Source organism: Rhineura floridana, chromosome 7 (genome assembly GCF_030035675.1).
Source record: "Rhineura floridana isolate rRhiFlo1 chromosome 7, rRhiFlo1.hap2, whole genome shotgun sequence".
Classification (NCBI taxonomy): Eukaryota; Metazoa; Chordata; class Lepidosauria; order Squamata; family Rhineuridae; genus Rhineura; species Rhineura floridana.
The window spans coordinates 21,570,346-21,589,634 of record NC_084486.1 but is presented as its reverse complement, the minus strand read 5'-3'; the positions used below and the strand labels follow the sequence as shown (position 1 = coordinate 21,589,634).

General features: G+C 42.7%; 1 protein-coding gene across 1 annotated transcript in view; it reads right to left on the bottom strand.

The window, feature by feature from the left end:
• The window catches only part of MMRN2 (multimerin 2), a 37,755-nt gene extending 20,907 nt beyond the window's left edge, over positions 1-16,848 (bottom strand). Inside the window, exon 1 of the mRNA XM_061635019.1 lies at positions 16,493-16,848. Within this exon, the coding sequence (XP_061491003.1) occupies positions 16,493-16,746 (254 nt within the window). The 5' untranslated portion in view covers positions 16,747-16,848. The remainder of the gene's footprint in view (positions 1-16,492) is intronic.
• Between the last annotated feature and the right edge of the window lie 2,441 nt (positions 16,849-19,289).

The window sequence follows — 19,289 nt, the reverse complement described above, 5'->3', positions numbered from 1 at the left end:
TAAAAACTTTAAAACATCATAAAAACAAACTCTAAAACACAGACTAGCCATCATTGACCTCTGTATTAGATGAACATAATTTTTACAGGCAAACTCCCTGTGCCTCTAATGAGAACACAGCAGGCAGAAATCCACAGGGGACGTTTTTCCAATCACTGCATCAACATGCTAAGGAAATACCTTCCCTGTTGATTTCTGTCTCCTGTGTATCTTGGCAAGAGCCCCTCTTCAAGGCCACAATTAAAGGCACAAGAACTCTGTCCTGTTTTGCCTCTGGTCGCCCTACATATCTCTCCACAGACCAGCCTTCCCCCATCTGGTGCTCTTCAGACTATTTAGACTCCCACTCCTCTATCAGCCCCAATGGTCAGGGCTGATGAGAGCTGTAGTTCAAAACATCTGAAGGGCATCAAGTTGGGAAAGGCTATCAGTGAGCCAGATGTATGTATAAACACCTTCTCAACATCGGTATTATTAACCAGACAGTATTTTTACAGGTCCCACTTGAAATCATTTCCTGTCATAACACCAGCACTGAGATCCGAAAAGCCAACTGATTCCAACTTTTGTCCTGATCTGAGTGATTTTGTGCTACCCATACCTGATCAGGTTCTGCCCTTGGCCTGCACTAACTCTGCCCTTAACTAACTCTGCCCTTAACCCTCCTGATTCCATGCTGCTCCCAGGCTCTGCCCCAATAAAGCAGGTTCTGTTATGACAACCTTCATGAACCTTCACCGTTCAGATATTTTAGACAGCAACTTCCATCAACCCCAGCCAGATCATCTCACCCCTCATGTACCCAATCATTGTGCTCTGCAGAAGGTGGCCTGCTGCAGATAACATCTCATCAGGAGGTCCATTCCATTTGCTATAGGATTCAGGCCTTTAGTGCTGGTGGCACCTACCCTTTGGAACTCTCTCCCATTACATATCAGGCAGTCACCATCTCTAATGTCTTTTCAGCACCTGTTGAAAATTTTGCCTTTTCCAACAAGTCTTCCAAGTAGAGATCTTTATCCCAGTCTGTATCTGTATTGGATTTGAAATTGTTTTTATATATGGCATTGTTTTTCTTTACACATGATATTGTTTTAATTGGTTTTTTTTTATTGGCATTTTTACTGTGAAATCACTTCCAGATATTTTATGGGAAGTGCTTCATAAATGGAATCCAATAATAAATAAATAAATAAAATGTGCTGGCTGGGGCTGAAGGGAGTAATAGTCTAAATCATCTGGAGGGCACCAGGTTGGTGAAGACTGTGTTAGGAGAACACCTCCGACCTACCTGCACTGGCTCCAGTCCCAGAGTGAACCTGTTAGAAACAAACAGTTGGCAACTCCATACGCTGCATACTTTCGTGTTTTTTGCAAGCATGAGAAAGGCAGCCCCGATGCCCGTGCAATGTTGCAAAATGTTTTGTGGTAAGGGGCCCTTCATCTAGTCCCGCATAGAATTGTGTCGGTTGGCAATGGCACACAGCAGGTCACTCACTACGGCAAATGAGTTCTCTTGAGTCACAACACTGTGCTGATATAAATACTCCTCTCTCATAAGAAGGTGGCAGGTGGGTAAACAGCCACACAAAACATAACATTTCCACACAATGTCTCCAGCGTCATGCAGGGCATTCAGAAAGGTCAGGAGACCTTTGCCATTTTTAGTAAGATTTGCATTGCAATAGGGTGGTGTTTGTCTGGGCATGGAGAGAGCTTGTACCCACTAAAGAATGGCTGGACTTAGTTGCAGTTTTATAACTTCCAGAGGGAACAGAGCTCTGATAATCACCATACATGGGAAAATTTTAGCTTTGGGGACTGAGTAGCAGAAACAATGGGAAAGTGCGTAAAACACTAGAGTGGAGAATGAGGTCATCCCTGCAGGAGGTTGGGAGGGGCGTAGCAACCCATACTAAGGCAGGAAACTAGTGAAAGAAAGCACTAAATACAAGGGGCAAAATCCAGCCAAAATTAAGCACATTTTAAATCCTGCTGTTTATAGAGGTGAGCTTGCTGCCCACCCAAATAATATATATTTATTTTTATAGGCTTTATGTAATCTCATTTCTATATAAAACACTCAAAGGAATGCACTACACACACACGCAAATACAGAAATGGAAACTCACAAAACAAATATAAAACAGAACGGGCATCAGAACAGAGAAACAATGCCACTCTGAAAAGCTCCACCTTGAGAATGAAAATGCCCGGGGGAATAAAAAGCTTTAACTCCAGGCACTTGCTACTGCCCCAAGCATGGAGGGGTTGCTGCTCAGGGGCAGATAACAGGTGCTATCCAACACTAATCCTACTCAGAGTAGACCCACTGAAGTTAATTGACATGACTAAGTTAGGTTCATTAATTTCAATGGGTCTACTCTAAGTAGGATTTAGCTGAATACAACCCAACAGGTTTTGCCTGCAAAATGGCCCTGGCTCATTCCTTGGTAACTCCAACTGCGGGATGTGCCAACCTGTGGCCCTCCAGATGTTGTTGAACTACAGCTTCCATCATCCCCAGCCAGCAGGGCCAAATGTCAGGGATGATGGAAGCTGTAGACCAGCAACATCTGGAGGGCTGCAAGTTCCCCACCCCTGTTCCAGTTAAAAGGATTTCAGGGCCAAAGTCGATTTGATGTTAGCTATACAGCTGTGCCTTTAAGAGAAGGGTCGGTTTTTCTGCACAAATTGCCAGCATGAGGACCCCTATCTGGGACTTTAGTGTTGAAAGACTTTAACACTTTCCCCTCTGCTGTCCCAATCAGGATGCTCCCACCCACCCGGCACTTGCAATTTGCCAAGGAAAAAATAAGCTCCCATTATCCAATGCTAGCAATTAATGTCTTTTTAAAAATCTGAACACAGCTACATAGCTAACTTAATGTGGAATTTGGCCTCTGGTGGCAAGCGAGTCTGGGAAGGACTCTGCCTGGGACTAAAGTAGACAGGACTGGTCTAGATCAATTAATGGTCTGACTCAACACGATAGCTTTGTACGTTAAAGGTTATATAGTAAAATAAGGCCTGTGGGTTGAACCAAAGGTCCATCTAGCCTAATGTTCTGTTTTGAACAGTCGCCAGCCAAATATGGTTGAGTTTTGCAATGGTAGGAGTGCACTGTACCATTGCATATTGCAGAATGGAGTCACTTTGTTAAAACTATAGACATTTAAAACATTTTTTTTACAAGCAAACATTAGATTACTTCAATGCAATGTATATGGGGGCTGTCCTTCAAGAGTATCTGGAAACTGCAGTTGCAGCTATGAGGCATCCAACTGGGACTGAGTGTTGGGATCACATCTTGCTAGGGCTCAAATAGTTGCACAGGTTCTCCATCTGTTTCTGGCCCTAATTCAAGGTGCTAATCCTTACTTTTAAAGCTGTAGAAGAGGGGTAACCCATGTAGTACTGCCCAGATGTTTTGGGCACCAACTCCCATCTGCCCCAGCCAGCACGGCCAACCATCAGGGCTGTAGTCCAAAACATCTGGAGGGCACCAGGTTGACTATTTCTGCACTATAAAACATAGGACTGGAGTACATGACGGATTGCCTACCGCCATATCAGCCTGCCTTCACATTAGATCTTCTTTGGTGGGCCAACTTTGTGTGCCCCTGCCATTTCAAGTGAGGCAGCTGCTGATGCAGAAAAGGGCCTTCTCAGTGGTGGCACTCTGCTTGTGGAATGCACTCCCCAGGAAGGTTTGTCTGGCGCCTGCTTTATTTATTTCTTATATATAAAAATTTATATTCTCCCCTTCACCATATGGTTACAGATGTACAGAAATAAAACAAATACAAACTCAAAGAAAATGAGACCAAATTAAAATTATAACAACATACAAAGCAACATAATAAAACAACACTACAACAGAGGGAAACTGATCAAATGCATCTAAACCCTCCTACCGTCCTCCAAAAGCTTGCTGGAAGAGGTGCCTCTTTATTTGTTATGTAAAAGAATGGAGTGAAGTGGCAAGAAATACCTCGGTGGGGAGGGAGTCCATATCTTCAGAGCCACCACTGAAAAGGCCCTTCTCCAGGCTCCCTGCGCCTCATATCTCATCCAATGAAGGGACCATTAGGAGAGCTTCATTTACTGATCTAAGGAAATGGGCAGGTTGATACAGGAGAAGGTGCTGTTTTCAGTACTTGAGCTCCAGGTTGTTTAGGGCTTTATATGTAAGAACCTTAAATTGTATGTGGAATGTGGGACAAAGGGGTCCATTTTGTCCTTGCCTCAGGCAACAATATGCCCTGGGCTAGGCCTGGGATGAGATCACCCTTAATGTAAAACAGTCTCCAAATGGGAAACGTTCTTAATAGACTAAAGCCAAAAGGCACCAATTCAAAAGCATTACAGGAAGCCAAGTCACAAGATGGCAGTCTGAAATTGGATTTTTGATTTTCTGAGATGAGTCCAAGACTTTCCCTGCACTAGATTAATGCAATGATAAAATGTTTTCTCTCTTCTGAAAGCATCTTTTGTTCCTACTTAATTCACATGATCACCACCACAATAGAAGAGATCCAGCCAATTTGGAAAGTGGTTTGCATTTTGGTTTCATCTTTACACAGTGGGATGGCCCACTGGAGTAGCTGCAGCTTAGATTTCAGATTTTCCTTACATTTACTATGTGCAGGAAACTCCAAAGCCATTGTTTACATTAATTAAACACGATGTTTCCTTGTAAATCAAGTGACAGTCATCAGAACTTGTTCTTTCTGTGACTTGGCTGAAGTCATCCCTAAAGAAATTACACCAGTGAATGTTTTTTTCTTTGCCAAATCAGCCCAGATCTCACAGAGGCCAAATAATCACAATTTTGGAAGACAATTAAAAAAAAAAGTGTCCGGGAGCTGTTTAAAGATGTTCTGCACAGAACTCAGCAGCTAGGCTACTTGTGGTGGCAAACTACTACCAGCATGTAACACCTTGTCTACAGGATCTGCACTGACTGCCAATATGATACTGGATCAAGTTCAAGGTTCTGGTACTGATATATCCAGCCCTATCCAGCTCAGGACAATGTTACTTGAGAAACCACCTCAGCCTTTACATAACCAATAGGTCACTGCATTCTACAGGAGAGTTTCTCCTTGAAATCCCCAAAAATATCAGAAGCTGGCTCGATTGCAACTCAGAGTAGGGCAGAGTAGAGAAGAGATCCTGGCCCTCCTCTGAGTTGCAACCTTTGAAGTACTTGAACAGTGCTATCATATTTCCCCTCAGTCTTCTCTTCTCAGGGCTAAACACTCCCAGTTCTTTGTTTCCAGTCCCCTGATCATCCTCATTGAAGAGCACTGGCCCCAGGATCAAGCCCTGTTGTACCCCGCTCATTACCTCCCCCCACTTTGAGAAAGAACCATTGATAAGCACTCTTTGACTATCATTCTGTAGCCAACTGTGGATCCCGCTGATAGTTGTTCCATCCAGCTCACATTCAGCTAACTTGCTAATCAGAATATCATGCGGCACTTTGTCAAAGGCTTTGCTGAAGTTGAGATATATTATGTGCACAGCATTCCCACAGTCTACCAGGGAGGTTACCCAATCAAAAAATGAGATAAGATTAGTCTGGCAGGATTTGTTCTTGATAAATGCATGTTGGCTTCTAGTAATCACTGCATTGTTTTCAAGGTGCTTATAGAGTGACTGCTTTATAATCTGCTCCAGAATTTTCCCAGGGATTGATGTCAGCTGATTGGTCTGTAGTTCCCAGGTTCCTCCTTTTTGAAGACAGGGGCAGCATTAACCCTCCTGCAGTCATCCAGCATCTGTCTCTACCTTACATGTTTATTCTGTATTTTTTTAACACTCTTTAATTGGGTTTTTGGTAATTGGCCTTAAGACTAATGTGGAAGACAACTCATAAAATCATCATCATCATAATCATCTGGGGCATAATGGAGCTTTGCAAAGAAATGGTTTTTCAGAACAAAAAGAGAACAACAAAGATTAGCACAGATTTTTGGGGAAATGGTTTATAGAGCATGAGAGAACCAGAAGATAGAAGAGAAGGCAAGAGATTTAAAGGGCTCAATGACTATTATACTGTTGTAGGATTGGGAATGGTCTCAATGATGTCTCTGGATCCCCTTCCAGCCTGTGATTTTGAATCTGTAGAGATGGAGTTGTGGTAGAGAAACCTGCTGTACTGGTCAAGGCAGTTTCTTTGTTAAGTTAATGGGTCTGTCAAGTACCTGATCTACATGTCTAAAGACTTGGTCAAAACAGAATGTGTTGCCAAGGAAACAACTGGGATAGCTGCCCCCCCATCCTAGAGCCCGTATGTGTTTTTGTTAGTCTGATGTGGAACTGGAGCTGGAAAGACACAGAGAGGCCTGACTTGTTCTCTGCACTGAATCCCCAGCTAAGGTGTTGGGGACTGCACTAGAAACCTAATGGGGAAGCAAGATCTATTTTGCTGTTCATGCTGTGAGCCCCTTCCATCTTATGCTCAGGTTGTATATATTTGTAATAAAACCATATATCATAAAGACACCACATTCTCCAGTCACCTTCACTCCAAGGAAACCGAAGCCTGGGTAAGTGCTGAAACCCCTGGAAGTCTCTCACCACTTGGAGATTAGGGTGTGCGCAACAAAGCAAAATGGAAGAATTTGAAATGGATGGGGGGGGGAAAGAAGCCAAGGAAGGGCAGAAAGAAAGGAGGACAGATGTGAGGATGATTATGGGGGGGACACACACCAAAGAGCTACATAATTAAAAGCACAAGAAAAAAAGAGAAAGAAGGTGGGGAGATAAACCAGAATATGGGCCATTACAATACTTCAAGTGGAGTAAAATATAAAAGCTGGGATAAGTTTTCAAAAGAGAAGTGGGTAGAAAATAATATTTAGCAAAATGGAGTAACTGTAAATGGCAAGATATGGCAGGAGCTTGAATAGATGGAATTGTTCTAAATTGTGTTTTAAATTGTTTTTAAAAGATGTGTCTTTAAATTTGTATATTTGTTTTTAATGTTTTTAGTTATTGTAAATCTCCCAGAGAGCTCCGGCTATGGGGCGGTATATAAATACAATAAATAAATAAATGGGAAGGTTTCCAGGTCAGAGACAGACAAGTGTTTTGTTTTGTTTTGTTTTCAGAGAGCTGAAGATCATTTGAGAGTGGAACTGATAGTTACTGTCTATCAGTGATGGGTCTGCCCCGTGTTTCTTCCTTCTCACTTATTGCTACTGGGTAGTGCAGGGATGAGGAGCTCATGGGCCCTCCAGGTCTCTCTGTCAGGCCCTCAGGATTCTTCTCAGTCCATATCTCTAGGCCACACACCTCACCGTCCCTGCTCTGCGCCTTCCCTGTATGCGTCTTTGAACTGGGTCCATGCCTCTTGCTTGCCTGGAATAGGGGACTGAGAGGTGCGTGTGCAGAAACCCCTGGCCTTTGCATGGCTGGAATATAGCCAACTGTATGAAAGTAAGAGTTGCATCCATGGCTCCGCCCACTTTGGCTTATGACTCCACCTCCCCATAAGGGGATGTGAACCACAGGCTGCAAAGGTTTCCCATTCCTAGTGTAGCACATTGGTCTTCAGTTGGCGGGTCAGGAGGAGTATATGGTCACAGCCTGACCTAAGGGGGGTTGCACTGCCCAAACTACCTCCATGCAAATACATGGTAAAAAAACAAAACAAATACCCCTATGTGGGCTGCAAAAGGTATGGGCTGAAGGTGGCTCTCCGTTCTGCAAAGGCTGGACATGACTGGTGCAGTGTAAAATACAAACAAGACGTGGTGGAATTTGTCCCACTTCTGCTACCAGCAGCTAACTATGGGAAGTGGGGGATGGGGAGAAAATGAACATGCATGGTGTTATACTGCATCAGCCAGCTTGGTGCTCCCCAGATGCTGTTGGAATCCAACTCCCATCAGCTCCAGCCAGTGCAGCCAATGGTCAGGATGATGGGAGTTGGGAGTCCAAAATATCTGGAAGACATTAGAATGGAGAAGGCTGTACTATATGTTGTCAGGAAGAGAGGAGAAAAGGACAGCAGCAGCCTTGCATTTCTTGTCCAGTTCTGCCTTAAAGAGGAGTCACTTTCATTCTGGCAGGTCTTCAAAAATCAGTTTGACAAGAGACAACCAGTAGGACGCAAGAAAGTGTATATGAGAAGAGATGCTTCTTTCAAGTCATATTTGATTCTCTTCAAAAACCCTGGTCTGTCTCCAGCCTTCCTAATGGCTGGACATGATTTTTGCCCATTCCAGGGTTCACAAACCAACAGCCTACAAACCAGCTCAGGCCCCAGAACCATTTCAAGTGGCCCACTTCTCTATGAATCTTCCATCCAATCACAGCGCTGGGCCTTGTTCTCACTTGTAGTCATTCCCATCTAAAGTTCAAGAGAGTCATCGCCAAGTGGCTTTTCTTTTGATAAGTGTTGCAAGATTTAAAAAAATAGTAACAAACAAACAGAAAGATTATTGAATGCAAGTAATGCACATGGAGGCCTTTTGACAGTCACAGTGCCCATGGCCTACCCCCCCTCCATTTTTGACACAAATTTGACAGTGTGGAAAAGGGGCTTGATTAGAGCTGTGAGTGGTTACTGATGCAATCAAGCAAAGCAAACAAGCAATTAAGGCTGCGCATTGTTCTGACTTCCCTAGAATAAGAGCAGTGGGGATTTTTGTATGGCTTTTATCTGCTTCCAACACTTAGGAGAGTTCCTGTAGCCTTCATTTATCACCCAGGCATGACAGTCAGGAATGAGAGGCTGTTTATGTTACTGATCTGGCTGTCCTATCGAAAGCAGGGAAGTCTGGGTGCTACTGTGTGATAACAACACAAGTGACATCAATCTTGTTTCATGGCTTCTTACTTCCCTCAGTAGTAAAAATTTCCAGGGCCTGTCACTCCAAGGTTCATTTCCTTATGAGGTGAAATTACTGAAGACTTGAAGCATTTCTATAATAGCTCTGCAAGTTTCAATATTCCAATAGGGAACAGGGAAAGAGTGAGGACATGTAGGCCAAGAAAAAATCCAACACCAGACAAACAGAAAAATCCAACACCACCCCAAAAAACTATCATTTTGAAATATTCCCCCCCCCCCGATTTTTTTTCAGCTGGGAAAAAAGGGGGAATCGAAACATTTGTTCACATGATCCTGCCCCCCCCGGCCTTCACAACTTTAGAAGATGGCAGGCATCCAATCAGCCAATGCTAGTAGGATGGAAGGATCTGTCAATTTCAGTTATCTCAGTTTCTTGTTTTTCCAATCTGCAATTTAAAAAAAATCCTCAAGAAAATTCATCAGCATTTTAGCATGAATTTCTCCTAAAAGCACATTTTTATATTCAGTTCTAATATACACATTTTGCAAGCAATTTTCTATTATATAATGTATTTTGTATTTTTTCCCACTAATATATTCATTTTTATGGCTGTGTTTCTGTCCTCATATTGTTTCATAAAGTGCAAATTTGATAAATTTATCTTTACATACAAACTGAATCAAATTTCTCCCCCATCCTTAAATGCTAGTTTATAAAGCAGTATTATATCTCATCACCTACAAAAAATTCAGACTCCTATCTCCTTCCGTGACTAAATTCCAGCTCCCAAATGGTTTCTCTTCCGCCCCCACCTGGGCATTCGAGGTAAGCCGGTATCTAGTAGCCTTCGGCCTTTGAGAATACATCTTCACAAACCATTATTACCCACTGATGAAGCACTTAGGTATATGATAAACCAACGTTTAGTGATGGTCCTCTCTTGACACCACACACCACCATGTCACCATCCCTCCCCATCTGCAGCCCTAGGGTATAGGCCAAATGTCTACCAGATTTGATTCTCAAGTCAATATTCTGATTTTCAGCTGCTTAAATATCCCCCCCCATCCAAGTCTAGCCTGTGCTTACTTGTACGTGTTTCAATTAATGACAAGAGCTAGGCCAAATAAGGTAGCATAGTGAAACTATGTCAGAATTGCTCATACCGGAAACAGCAACAGTCCAGTGAGAAAATATTCTGGACTGTGCACTGTGTTTGAGGACGTATGCTGCTTCCAAAATTGAAAAATGGAACATCATGATAAGTCCCAAGACACAAATAAGATTGCCTCATTAACAGAGTACGCCATTGCAAGACAGTAACACAATTCCAATCATTGGCTGTTTTGAGGAAGAGTCTACATCTCGAATGGCGAACCCATGGTCCTCCAGAGCCTGTTGGACTACAACTCCCATAATTCCTGACCATTGCGCATGCTGACTGGTGCTGATGTAGTCCAAAAACATCTGGAGGACCCCAGGTTCTTCATCCCTGGCCTACACGTTTTGGCTTGGCATACTAGCCAGCCATGATCTGTGATCACCACTGATCCTTCCTCCATTTTCTCTGCTCAAGTCCTCTGTAATAGTCCTGTGCAAAATGAAACAAGACCCAGCCTTCTCCTCTAGAGGACTTGCAGGAGAGACAGGTAGGAGGGCTACTACCATAGCTGACCTGGTGAGGAGAATGTATGGTTTTGAGTGCTAACTGAGAACATTTCTACAAATCAGATTTCTACTGGTTTTATACATTTTAACTGTCGTGGCATTTCCCTGAGAATCCTGAGAACTGTAGTCTGGTGAAGGTATTGAGAATTCTATGTTGGAAATCCCTATCTTCACCCTCCACAGTCCTGTTTAGGTCTGTAATACAAATATAATAATAATAATAATAATAATAATAATAATAATAATAATAATAATAATAATAATAATAATAATAATAATAATAATAATAATAATAAACTTTATTTCTACCCCGCCCTTTTTTCCAATAGGACTCAGAGCGGCTTACAACTAAAAACAACAGCATTAAAACATACAGAGTATATTATTAAAAAAGAATTAACCTATGAGAAAAATTAAAACCATAAAATATAGGTTAAAAACAGTGGACAATTTAAAATAATAAAATCATATAATGTAATCACCAAACCTATGACACTTAATCTTGGTCGTTCTCTATCCCAAACGCCCTTTGAAATAAAACAGTCTTTACTTGTCGCCGGAAAGACGGCAAGGAGGGAGCTGATCGCACCTCACTCGGAAGGGAGTTCCACAGCCTAGGGGCGGCCACTGAAAAGGCCCTATCTCATGTCCGCGTCATATGTGCTTGCGAAGGTGTGGGGAACACAAGAAGGGCCTCACCTGAAGATCTCAAATCCCGGACATGTTCATGTAGGGAGATACGATCTGTCAAATAGTCTGGACCTGAGCCGTATAGGGCTTTGTAGGTCAAAACCAGCACTTTGAATTGTGACCAGAAACAAATTGGCAGCCAGTGGAGCTGTTGTAACAGGGGATTTGTATGGTCCCTGTAACCAGCCCCGGTTAGCACTCTGGCTGCAGCTCTTTGTACCAATTTAAGTTTCCAAACAGTCTTCAAAGGCAGCCCCACGTAGAGCGCATTACAGTAGTCTAAGTGGGATGTAACCAAGGCATGCATCACCCTAGATGGCCCCAGAATGTGCTTTTTTTAAAAAATGTGAGGCTTAAATTGTTTCCATTCTCTCTTATACAATTTATGTCAATGGGCTCATGTGGCAGAGGGGTAAAAAAAAAGATTTATGAACATGTATGAATAAATGAATGACATGGTGATTGTAGTTCTTCCATTTACATTACAAACCAACTGAACAATGAAGAAACAGTTCAAGACTCATATACAAAAATGCCTCTAATGTAGCATTAAATGGATGGGGGGCGGCCGGTAGTACTCTGCAATTTCCTGCTCTTTGAACTTCCTTGTATCCGGTCACATCACCAAAGTTCCTTTTTTAGTCTTCCTTACAACTAGACTAAACCATCATAAAATGCAGGAAAACATATTGAAATAATGGACTGTCCTCCTTCAGGCATACATTGAACCACCTGTTGTGAAATAACAGCAGCCAGCATAATATTGTATATGATCGTGTATGGGAAAACATCCTAAGGCTGGTATTTATATATAGCCGACTGATGTCTCCATCTGGCAACTGAAATTGTTTCCTCTCATGGCCACACTTGGAGCCTTTTAAGATATTGCGTATTTCCAATATGGAAAGCACTTTCATCTTAGAAAAGGTGTGAAAACCATGTTTAAATCACTATGACCTTGTCTCTGCTTATTAACCAGACTGGCATCCTCTTAGCCTTGGTGGTACCTTTCCTGATCTGTGGCATATATTCTAACTGAGCTTCTATTAAAGTGGCTTTAAATAACCCCCAGGCAGTTTGGAGAGATTTGACCCTCCAGACTTTGCCTTTTGACTTCCTTTTTACCAGTCCCCTCATTTTCGAGTAACTTCCTCTTTTGAAGTCAAATGTGACTGTGTTGGACTTCTTTTGCAATTGTCCATGGCCCACACACATATATGTCAAATCTGATAGCACTGTGGGCTCTGTTCCCAACTGGCTCAACAATATGTACATGTTCCACCAGGTAATATTAAACCCACGGTTGCCTCCTCTTTGGTTGTTTCTATGATCAACTGTTCTAGGGCAGTCTTTTAGAGCAGTGTTCTTCAACCTTGGGTCCCCAGATGTTGTTAGACTACAACTTCCATCATCCCCCAGCCAGCCTGGCCAGTGGCCAGGGATGATAGGAGTTGTATTCCAACAACTTCTGGAGACCCAAGGTTGAAGAACAGTGTTTTAGAGTATTGAGAAATATTACTTCTTTGTTGTGACCAGGGCGTGCATGTACCCAGTCTATGTGAGGGTAATATAAATCACCCATTACTTACTACAACATTTCCTCCTTTGGATGCCTTCTTGATTTCATTCTTCATCTCATGATCACCCTGGGCATTTTGATCAAGGGGGTGATAATACCATGAAACTTAACGTAGAACAATTAAAAACAGCTCTAAACATTACAGCATTACAAATATAACAATGTTATATTTTGAATCGTGTTACATCTCACCATGTGTTTGCCCTTGACCACCAATGCACATTCAGGGTTGAGTCTGTATTAGTTCCATGACACTGGACACTGGTGTCTCTTTAAATATATGGCTTCTTTAGCATAGGTGTGTGGGCTGAGGGAAGAAGCTCAGGTCATATGGTTGCGGTTTACAGATTCTGATCTCTCCACGTGATCTTGCCATGCAGTGCTCAGGTGTCAGACACTATGCACTTTAGAAGGGATTAGCTCGAATGCTCAGTCACTGTAATTTAGATGTCAACACAGCTAACTGCCCCATTCATCATGCAGTGAAGATAAACAAGGTCCATGAACCAGTATGATTTACAACTAATCATATGTGTGAACAAGTGAAATATTACCCAAATAATTCCTGTTTGAGGCACTGATGCCACTACAGCATGTAACATACACATCGCCAGAGTAATCACATTCAGAGTTGGGTATATCTGTACGCTACAGCTCCAGAAGAGTGGACTATAGCTCAGTGATAGAGCTTTGCATGCAGACAGTTTCAGATTTCATTACCAGCATCCCTAGTAGAAAAGAGATCTAGGGTAGCAGGACTAGAAATACCTAGTGTCTTGGAAGCTTTTAGCTGTTCTGCCATTTGGAGTACATAGCGCTCTGGCAAGATGGACCAATAGGCAGTTTTATATTGTTATGGATTTCTGATCAGATTTCTTTAAGTAGGATAATCAGTGTAGGTTGTCCTGAGGCACCACCTGGCCAACCACCTTGAAAAAAGACTGTGGCTATCCTGATGGGTTTCTATGAGAGCTAAGGTGGCCCAAGAAGGCCAAGTGACTGTTGGAGATGAGATCCAAATTTTCCTCCTCCATGTGTTGACATGGAAAAAAATAGATTGCAGCTTTGAGCTAGAGAATGACCAACATGTTTGAAAAACCAACCATGTTTGAAAAAGCACAGACGCACTTAGCTGGGATGGATGCTGGTATTCCCTACGCACCAGATATGAAAAAATAGAAAGGGTGTGCATATGAGTGGCTGTGTTCGCACATCACAGTAAGCTATAAATGATAAATCATGGCTTACCATACATGAGCTAACTGTACCTGCTTCGATCCTCCTTGCTTGCCCCAGAAGGAAACAAACCATGATCCCTGGTTTAGCATTATGCCTGGTGCTTCAATCATGGTTTGTTTTGCTCCAGTAAACCATGATCAGACTGTAGTTTGTTGAGAGCAAAACACACCACAATTCCTGGTTTGAACATAATGCTAAGCCAGGAAACATGGTTTGTTTCCTTCCAGGATGAGCAGAAAGGAGCAAAGTGGGCATGTTTGCTCATGCAAAGTTTATGGCTTATTGTGATGTGCGAACACAGCCTGTGTGTGTGCGCATTGTGCATACACACACTGTATTTCTGCAATCAGAATTTAATGCTCTTATTCTCTGCATGCCAGTGTATCACACCTTTATATCTGCCCCCTCCCATGATCCTGTGCCTCAAGGACACTTAAACCCTAGACAAGCCCATAAGGGGACATAATGTTCAACACAGCTCAGAAGGCAGGAGGCACAATGGGATCCTCACAACAAACACAATAGGGAGACAATGATCCTCAGTTTTTTATTTGCTTTGTTTTGTTTTGGAGGGCCAGCAATCTCAGACGGTAAGAGAGACACACATACCCCTTTCCACACTTCTCAGCTGGGGAGTGGGTAGGTGCTGCTGAGTCATGGGAACTGAGATGTTCAAAGGAAAAGAACCAAACATGAGGACCACAGGGCTCTAACTATAAAGAACTGGGTTGCTGCAGTTGTTGCTATCACAGGCATAGCTCTGCTCTAAGAGGTACTGCAATACAAAATTTATTACACTTTCTACCATGATCTTTATATTTTATCAGTTCAGGACCCGCTTACATGTCCTGGACATCTCTGAAGTGCATTGTCTTTGAAAACCTTGAAAACACGCATATAGTTTCATTTTCTCATGCAATGCTTCTCTCTCTTTCTCTCTCTCATTGCTCCCACAGTTTGTCAGCCACTGTCTCTTTTTGTGATGACATCCCCAGAAGTTGGAAACCCACATCCAAATTCTAGATCAATCTGGCACCGTCCCACAAGTAAAAATGTATATGGGAACGAGCAATGATCCAGTATCTCAACTTTGTTATCAGGGTGATCAAATGACTTCTTGGAGGCATTGGTGCTCCAGTGCAGAACTGGGATCAGGGGTTGATATTGCTGGGCACCTACCAAGGCCATTACCACTAGAGCTCTCTGAGCCTGTTGCTACTCTTGCCATTGCTGCCTGCACATCCACTCTGGCCCAGGAAAGAGAAAGTGCCAGAAAGCAATGGAAGTGAGAAGACAGAAGATCAGCTGCCAGCCAATGCCTGCAGTGCTCACTCACCTGCACTTCTGCTCTGGGCAGTGGTAGGGACTGGACCCAGAGGCAGAGAGAGGATGCAAATGGACAACTGCAGAGAGGAGAAAAGAGACCCACTGAGGACACCCTGATCAAGGGAAGGGCAGTAGCTCAGTAGTAGAGCATCTGCTTTGCATGCAGAAGGTCCCAGGTTCAATCCATGGCATCTCCAGGTAGGGCCGGGAATGTCCCTTCTCCTCTGTCAATATAAGGCAGCTTCCTAGTAAAACCTGGAGCCAGCACTGTATATGCCAACATTTTCCCAAACCCAGAAGGACACAATCCAACCACAGTTTAAAAATGTTTAGGGATGCAATCATATACACACTTATCTAGGATACCATGGTGCTTGCTTCTGAGCAGACATGTAGAGGATCACACTGTAAATCCCACTGATTTTGATGAAAAAATAAACATGAACTTTAATTGCAGTCGTTGAAATCAAAGGCACATAATGGTACTTGATTCTGGCTGGATAATGCCCAACATTTCACCATACTTTTAATTGAAACATTACCTCTTGTTCACTGTTTCACACTGACGCTCTTTAATCATTTATTGTTTGCTTAATTTCTGATTTAGGTGCTTTTATTTTCAAATGGTGAGCCAACTTGAGTAAAAGGTGGGATGGAAATTATGGCAAGAAATAGCAAATAAATACATTTCCAAACTCACTAAATATTACAAACAACAGCCAAAGCTAGCTCTTCAAGCCGTCAGATTAAAAAAAAAAGTATGTGAATATCTATAAAGGCTTAATGTGTTTGCACAAATTAGTTCTAGTTACTGAGCAGAAATAAGTCATTACCCATTTGTGTGCTTTCGGTTATTCATAGGCTTACAAGATAAAAAGAATAATTAAAAACTAAGGGATAGTTCAGTATTGCTGTGCTTATTCTATGACTGCATGGTCCAGCAATGTTCTGGAAGCTGTATCCCTTCCTAGAGTGCACATCTAGAATCTCCAACTATCTTTCTCAAAGTAAATCCAAAATTACTTCCTTATTGTTACAATTCTATACACAGTTACCTGGACAAAGCTGACTTAAGAGTAGAAGCTGACTTATGAATAGACACGTATAAGATTGCCTTGTATGAATGGTGTGCAAAATAGATGCTGATGCACAGTAAAATGCATTTTTCACTAAAACTTACTCATTTCGAGTTTGATGGTTTTCAGCATCATAATAATCCTTCGTATCATCAGTGGCAGAAGTTGGATTGAAGGTTTCTTTTCTGATGAGCCCCCTTCCCCAGTATTCCTCAGGCAGAGAAGATGGATGTGGGTATGTCAGTGTCCTGTGATCTTGAGGCCTTTGCTTGTGGTCCTGATACCCAGGATATCTTGAATGTAGGTCTGCCTCCACCAGCCCTATGGTACCACAGAGGAGTAAAATCTTAGCTACCATTGTGGGCTCCTTTCAACCGCTTACACCTTCGTGCACTTCACATCAAATTAGTCCTATAATGCTCCTTGCACCATTCCTTAAGCTAAACTTTGGAAAGAGGAATGACAACAAAGACCGGAAACTAAGCCATTGAACCACCCAGCTACAGTGGAAATGTTAAAGGTCATCAGACAATGTGCAGCAGGTTCCTGTGTGGGGCCGCAAAGACCTCAGTGGGAGAGATGGTGTGTGTGTGTGTTTGTGGGGGGGAGGGCGGGAGGGATGTTCATGGCTGATTCAAGAGGGAAAATGTCTGATTTTTTACTAGCTTCTGAACATATCACAGGCAGAACTGGATCTTTTATCAGCCGCCTTCTTGCTGGGGTACAGGAAAAGGATGTTAGTTTTAATGAGGAAGCAAGGAAAAGAAAATATTGAGTGATGGAGCAGTTTCTCAAGCTATGTGCCACACACTAAGCAGCTTGATACAGCCACAAAATATGCTGACAATTACTGTGACATAAAAGCAGGGCTATGTGTACTTCGCATTAAAAAAAAATCTGTGCCCATGCAATCCAAAGTCTGCACCAAGAAAAGCTGGATCCTGCAAGTTGTATGAATTATGCAAATAATGCCAATAATACTGGCTTACATAATGCATTCTGGTTTTGCTTATCACAGAGAGGAGCAAGGAGCTAGTATGGAGGGCATTAGAATCCCATCCCAACTACTGAAAATCATTTGGCTGCCATTGCCTACATGCTTACAGCAATGTATTTGTAGACATGAGGGCTCGCCGTTTTTCTTTTTGCAAAGGAAAGCTGAAATTCTCAGGAAACTGAATTTTGTGGTCAGCACCACATTCTGCTTCTTTTCTGAACTCTATATATTTACCTCCTTCCTTTTTTCTGTCATGGAATCCAAGGCAACACACATGTAATTCCCAGGCTGTCACCCATCCAGGCAGTGAGTAGCCTCAGCGTTGCTTAGCTCCAGCAAGACAGTGGCCTCATTATGGTTAGAAAGCTTCTCAAAAGCTTTTGCTAATTCAAGACGTTGATGGCTATTGCAAAAGGACTATTACAGGACCATCTCATAACCTTCAAAAATTCAAAGATGGAACCAGGGGCCATCTTGGGTAGTTGAAACACAGCATTCTCACATCAAAGATCAAAGATCAAAGATCTGAGCCCTCCATCCACACTATCACACACTGCTGAAATCTCTCCTCTGCCTGCTACACTATTCGTTTACTCTGAAGAAGTCTGGCTCACATGGATATAAAAGCTAAAGAGAAATTAGGGTTTTTAAGTTGTTAATATACTACTCGCTGGATTGTCACCTTGTAGTGGTGAGTGGGCTTGCATGTTCCAATGAACCCTATGAGCGATGCCGTTGGGAGTCATGTACTCCCAGCAGGGTCACCCATGGCGGTAAGGTCAAGGGAGAGGAACCAGACAAAGAACGATCCAAGAATGTCCTCAACGGCAGAACAGGCGGAGGATAACAATGTGTATGTTACAACGGCTGTGAAGGCAGATGAAGGTTACAACAGATAGAAGACTTCCAATTGTCGTGGTATCCATGCCATTGGATCAAAGCCTTTTTCTGTCAAGACTGTGTGTTGATTGTTGTGCACCGATCTCCCCACATAAAATGAATTCACACACAGGCGTCTTCCAACCAAACCAAACTAAAACAAAAGTCCCATGGTGATCGGCAAATGGCGACGGGGGCAGGACTGTGAAATCCAGAAGCCCCTAGTCATGGACCGGCACATGGGCATTGGATACAAATTCAATCGTCCTGGCTCAAGGACCGAGGCAGTTGAGTAGTTCAGCAACTATATCCATGACTGAGCAGTCCTATTCAGGCTCTACTCTGCTCACCCCGTATGGGGAGGGGGGCTAGAAAAGGAGCCCTAAACATAATCTGCCTCATCTTTCTCCCTGACTGGATTACCACATCCAGTGGGGTCACTATTTAGCAGTTGCAAAAGACAATTGAATTTTGGAACATGGAATATATGGACATTGCTGGACAATACAAATAGTGAACATCCTGAAAGCAGGACTGCCATCATCACGAGGGAGTTGAGACGTTTGAATATTGACATAGCAGCACTCCAAGAGCAGGAGAAGGACAACTGAAGGAAGAATAAGGAGGTTATACCTTCTTCTGGAAAGGACTGCCTGAACAAGGACGAATACATGGAGTAGGCTTTGCTATTAAAAATAATCTTGTGAAGCTCTTATCAGACGTTCCTACCAGCATTAATGAACGACTCTCAACTCTCTGGTTAAAACTCACCAAAAACCAGCAGGCAACTATTCTAAGTGCTTATGCACCAACATTAGATGCTGATGAAGACATCAAGGAAATTTTTTATACCCAGCTGGACACCATCTTATCAGAGATACCTAAGGAGGATAAAATTATCCTCCTGGGCGATTTCAATGCAAGAGTTGGGCGTGATTTTGATTTATGGCCAGAAACCATTGAGAAAGAAGGAGTTGACTATAGCAACCTGAATGGAATTCTACTTCTGACTAAATGTGCAGATC